The sequence below is a fragment of the Bombina bombina genome, chromosome 5 (genome assembly GCF_027579735.1).
Source record: "Bombina bombina isolate aBomBom1 chromosome 5, aBomBom1.pri, whole genome shotgun sequence".
Taxonomy (NCBI): Eukaryota; Metazoa; Chordata; class Amphibia; order Anura; family Bombinatoridae; genus Bombina; species Bombina bombina.
The window spans coordinates 245968219-245974598 of record NC_069503.1 but is presented as its reverse complement, the minus strand read 5'-3'; the positions used below and the strand labels follow the sequence as shown (position 1 = coordinate 245974598).

Genomic DNA, 6380 nt, shown 5'->3' with positions numbered 1-6380 from the left:
AGTATTGTGGTTTGTGAAAGAAGCTGGTATATTTCTGATCAAGAAGTTTATATAAAGCTTTTGGGTTATCCGATTAAGCAGATACAGAGAGCTCTGTTTTCTCTTCTTGATGATGGTCTCATAGACGGATTTATTGACAGAGACCTCTTTGATTGCCTTTATGTTCAGAATCCTGTAACACCTGTCTTCTATCACTTACCTAAAACACACAAAGGTCTAAATAACATCAAAGGTAAATCTATTGTGGCTGGCATAGGCTCCCTGTTGGAGTCATTATCTGAGTGGATTGACGGCATTTTACAGCCCATAGTTCTAGAGCTTATGAGCCATTTAAAAGATACTACTCATGTTCTTAATGTCTTTAAAACATTTGAATGGAAAGAAAACATGAGCTGGCTAACCATAGACGTTGTCTCTTTGTTCTCTACCATCCCTCACTCCCTGGGTTTAAAGGCAATTAAATATTTCCTAGACCAGGAGACTAACTATAATGACAGTTTCAAATCATATATTATCAGAGTCATCAAGTTTTTACTTGGAAACAATTACCTGATGTTTGAATATGACTTCTATCTTCAGAGAAAGGGCTAACCTCTTTATTGGGTGGTTGGAGTGTGCCCTGATAGTGGTCATTTCAGTAAGACTATTAAGCTGTATAAGAGATTTATCAATAATCTCATTGTGGTCTGGGAAGGGAGTGAGGCCGAAGCAAGTGCATTTGTAGCCTTTTTGAACAAGAGTGATAAAACTATTAAGGTCACCTATGAATAGAACAAGCATGTTATTAATTATCTTCACGTTGAACTTAGAGGTGATGTCAAAAATTGGATACGTTTTTGCAGATTTATATTGTAAACTGATAGCTGGGAATGCTCTCTTACACTCCTCCAGTAACCATCCTAAGCATGTCACTAAGGGTATTGTAAAAGGCCAATTAATGAGACTCAAGAAAAACTGCTCTAAACAGAAAGATTATATTAGAGCTAGAAAAAAACATACAGATAGAATGAAGAAGAGAGGTTACCCTTAAAGCATGATAGAAAAAAATGGTAGTGAAGTAGTCGCCATAAATAGGGACGACCTAATAAAATCGAGACAAAAGAAGGAAAAGGATAAAAGACCTGTTTTTGTGACCCAGATTTCAGATCAGTACTATAAGGTGTGCAACATAATAAAGAAATACTTCCCAGTTCTGTATGGTGATATAGCCTTGAAGAAAGTGGTGGACACAGGATTTAGAACAGTTTATTCTAAAGGGAAAACACTTGGAGGATTGCTATCACCAAGTATGCTCAAAAATACCAGTCCCAGGTCAAAGAGCTCCTAGCTTGCTGTTAATGGTTTCTATAAATGTTGCAGTGCACGATGCATAGCGTGTGATCATGCCAGGGTCACCAAAAGTTTTAGATCACATAATACAGGAGAAACCTTTGACATCAAAGTGCAATTCTGTATATGTGATCTATCTAGTCGAGTGCTCCCAGTGTGGGGGTCAATATGTTGGCATGACGACAAGGGATGTAAAGACATGTATTAGAGAGCATCTTCTCTACATTAAAAATAATACCCTTTGTTCTTCTCTGCCAAAACACTTTATTTCAGTTCATAGTCAGGATGTCAGTAGCTTCGTTTGGATGGCTATTGAAGCTGTTAAAAGCCAATCAGGGGAGGCGACCGATTACATATTTTGAGGAAACAGGAAGTCTTCTGGATATTCAGAATGAGAACTCAGGTTCCAGACGTGTTAAATTCTGAGAACGATATTATCAATTTCTGTGACTAATTGGGTTCTTGTTCTTAGTTTCCTGAAAATATGCCTGTAAGTGATATTGATGTTTATACTCATCTCCTTTCTAGTTTGATGTTTCCAATGTATAATCATGAATTACTTAAATGAATCACTTAAATTCACTTCTATTTTCAAATGCCCCTTTTTCTCTTGGTATCACTTGTTAAAAAAGAATATGCACATATCCTACACTTGTGGGAGCTAGCTGCTGATTGGTGCAAGCACATATTTGTCTCTTGTGATTGGCTAACTAGATGTGTTACGTTATCTGCCAATAGTGATCCTTCAGCACAGGATAACAAAATAATGAAGCAAATTTGATAATAGAAGTAAAGTGGAAAGTTGTTTAAAATTGTATGTTCTATCCAAATCATGAAAAAATGGGGTTTCCTATACCTTTTAATGTATTATTTTGCTGCTCACTATAAAAAGGCACATTTATAAATGAGATTTGCCAAAGTAGTATCAGAATATGTAACCAGATATTAAAGGGACATGATTTAGATGATTTAGATAGGGCATGCAATTTTAAACAACATTCCAATTTACTTTTATCATCAAATTTGCTTTGATCTCTTGATATTCTTTTTGAAAGCTAAACCTAAGTGGACTCATATGCTAATTTCTAATCCCTTGAAGGCTGCCTCTTATCTTAGTGCATTTTGTCAGTTTTTAAAGCTAGACAGTGCTAGTTCATGTGTGCAATTTAGATACCATTGTGCTCACTCCCGTGGAGTTATTTGTGAATCAACACTGGCTAAAATGCAAGTCTGTCAAAAGATCTGAAATAAGGGGGCAGTCTGCAGAGGCTTAGATACAAGGTAATCACAGAGGTAAAAAGTATAATAATATAAGTGTTGATTATGCAAAACTAATGAATGAGTAATAAAGGGATTATCTATCTTTTTAACAATAAAAAATCTAGAGTAGACTGTCCCTATATTCTTTAGCTGCATTTTGATATCCAGTCTTTAATAGCCCAGTTCTGTTTCGAAGTGGCCAAGTCAAGTCTATTGTATTTATGACTAGATCAAGTAAATATGTTTTGCATATGAAAATATGTATAATTTTAAACAATGCAAAAACTATTTCCCAATCTTTATGAAGTGTTAAGAAAGATGTATCTTATGGATGAAGTATTCTTAGCTTTGTTTATTGAAAATTCACTAAGTAGATCTGGTGGAAATTCCCCTCTGCTTTTGAGTGAGCAGTTATACTTTGGCATCAACATCATTTTCTTTTTACTATTAATACGATATTTGATAGGAAATACTAGTTCAATCTGTATTTTTGACTATTATTTGAAAAGCTACATATGCATGTCTTTGTTCTGTTATCGGGTAAACAGGTTATGTGGTGTAAAATATATTAAACGTACATGTAGAGAACAGTTGTGTGTCTTCAGTTGTTAGGTCTAAATTTAGTTTTCTTCATACGTTACCTTTAGGGTATGGTAAGCTATATTTTAATTAGCCGCCCCTTCAAATTTAAAAGTTGAATTTAAAGATTCTTGTAAATTTGTACCTTTTGATTAGGTGAACAACTTTGGCAGTTCCGTGGGCTCCCTTAGTGACAACAAATATTAAAAAGTAAACTTAAAGATACATTAAATGGACAATAAAAGCCAAATAGTGCCATTCACCTAAATGTAACGCGTTTCAGCACTAGGTAAAATTGTTGACTGCTTTACCTAGAGCAGAAAAATGCTACATTTAGTTAAAAAGTGAGCCTGTTGCACATTCTTTTTTTTTTTTTAAACTGCAGACTGAAGAGGATGTCTATACATTTAAGGTAAATAAACTTTTAGCTGCAGAAATCTAATTTTTAAAAGATATGGTTACCTTTGTTACATTATTCTGTACACAGTGTTTCTATTACTATATCTTTTATGTCAATATATATTTATGCAGATATCAGTCTCTTTCGATAGTAGATCAATATAGTTTTTTATCAATACTGTAGATCACTGGTTTTCAAATAGGGATGGGCAAATGTGTTTATATTCTAATTCGAATGTTAGAACGAATGTTATTGTCGAAATTCAATTTACATAATCGAATGTTTATAATAACGAAAATTCTAAAAAATTATTTTATAGAATGCTATTTATAGTTTTCGATTGTCACTTTCGAATTCAAATGTTTATGATTAGATTGAATGTCCACATTTGAAATTTCGAATGTAACATTCAATTTAACAAATACTATTCAGAAGTTCAATAGTTTATGTGGTAGGGTATTTAGTAAATAAATACAAATATATCAAGTCGAATGTTTCTATATTGAATATTGCACTATTCAAATATTAAATTTAAAGATAGCATTAGAATTACTATTACAAATATATAAATTGGAATTTTTCAAATTCGAATATTGCATAATTCGAATCGAATTATTAGAAAATGTAATTAGAATATTAGATTTAAAGATAACATTAGAAATACTATTACATTAAACGCATGTTAGAATGTTATACAATCAATCAATCTAATGTGTAAAAATGTGTTTAATTTTTTGAATGTTGCCATTGGGTGGAGGTGACATTTTATACTTGCTTTGGGTTTGTTAAATATTTTATATGTTAAGTGCAAAACAGGTGTAAAATAGAAAAGTTATAATTTTTAGTTACTACCTTTCGTAAGAATGTTCCGGAGAATTTACATTATAGTTTTTGTGGAACCATGGACTTTTTGACAGCATTTATAAAATAAATTACACTGGCTGTTTGCCAAATACTTAAAAAAACACACAAAATAATTCCACTTTTTGTTGCATTGCATTGAAAAAGTGTGAATGTACTGTAGCTGAAGAAATAAATACAGTATCACAATTATTTTTACAGTTTTTTTTTTATTTCATAGACAACCTATATTAAAAGTTATTAAAATACATTATCCCACTGGAAAGCGTCACAACCTTCTGCAGTACACTATCCTAACTATCCTATGTTGAACCATTTTTTAGAGTGACATTAAACTTGTAATTTATTGACCTGTATACAATTTAATTTAGCAAAATGAATCAATATTGCAATATTCATTCCTTATTTATTTTGCCTGTATTTGCTGCAAAATAACTTTGAAAATGTGTTAGGTACACTCCTTCCAGAGTGGCCGGATGACCTCCATCATAAAGTGTAGTGAATTTTACCTGAGTCTGCAACATACCACACAAACTGGCCAAAGCAATGGAGACCAAAGACATGAATTCTACCAGGATTTGTCAGAGGTGCATCCCTGAACTGCTCTTGATTTGCATAACCTTGTAGATTTTTCTAACAATATGACAGTGTCAAAGGGGCTGTGTTACATCAAATTATAGCATTGTTAGTTACACACAACCATTTGTTTAACCCCTGCAAATGTGTTAACACATAGTTAAAGTCAGCTCCAAGGTACACTACTAAGACCTATTTGAACATATCTGGTGAGCCAATGAAAAGATAAGTTGTGCATAGCTACCAATCACCAGTTTGATCCCAGTAGTGCATTGCTTCTTTTGAGCCTATCTAGGTATGCTTTAAATAAAGGATACCAAGAGAAGACATTTGTTAAAAAAAACCTTAAAATTGCATGTTCTGTCTGAATCATAAAAGTTTAACCTTACAGTAAAAAAAAAAAAGCTATAAAATGATTTAGTTATGGATATATGAGCTTAATATGCCTTTAGAGTTGGCCAGATGCTTGCTTCTTAGTATACAATAGTTTCTTTATGGTAAACTTTCATGCACTTTTTAACAAATAAATATGATGTATGAAAATATTTAAAAAGTACAACTTTTTATTCTAAATTATAATTATTTTAAATTTTATTTTTCAGGGTTTTAAAAGTGTTCCTCTCACGTACGGCCCAGCGCATCCCATACATGACAAGTTGCAGAGTAATGCGAATGCTGTCTGTGATTCTTCTGTTAGTTCTTTGGTTTCTTATTTCGTGGACTTCAGCTGTTTGTCAAAATATGGATAGAAACATTTCACTTATTGTTCAAGGAGAAACTACAGACCATCTTCATTTTAACATGTGCCTGATAGATCGCTGGGATTATATGATGGCTGTTGGTATGTTCATTTGAATTGATTAAACATTTTTGTTTTTTTCCCCCAAGAACTAGTAAAGAAATGTATTCATAGCAAAGTTTAGCAAAAACATGAAAAATATTAGCTGTCAAAAAATTGAGATGTCGCAAATGTTTTATTTTTATTATATAACAATAACAAGACATACACCTAAAAAGACACAGACACGTGTCAGCCATGTTGTCTCCTCATTTAGTGTAATAAAAAGAACATTAATAGAAAATTCTAGGTGACATCATAGATATCAATAACCCATTCCAGTCTAGCAGAAACCCTTTAATTAAACAAACAAAAATCTGCCACACAGTCATATAATGTTTTTGGATGTGTTTTATAATGCATTACAATGAGGTTTAAGTGTCTGATAGCCATCTTGTATCTTATTGATTTATTCACGTAAACTAAATGTTGAACCAGGAACTATGGAGTCTATATATATATATATATATATATATATATATATATTTTTTTTTTCTACATGTATCTAAAGCCCATCATCTAAAGTTAGCTCTTCAA

The 6380-nt window shown here is 32.3% G+C and overlaps 1 protein-coding gene across 1 annotated transcript in view; it reads left to right on the top strand.

Moving 5' to 3' along the window:
* The window catches only part of GPR158 (G protein-coupled receptor 158), a 734480-nt gene that overhangs the window by 597881 nt on the left and 130219 nt on the right, over positions 1–6380 (top strand). Inside the window, exon 7 of the mRNA XM_053713931.1 lies at positions 5608–5846. Within this exon, the coding sequence (XP_053569906.1) occupies positions 5608–5846 (239 nt within the window). The remainder of the gene's footprint in view (positions 1–5607; positions 5847–6380) is intronic.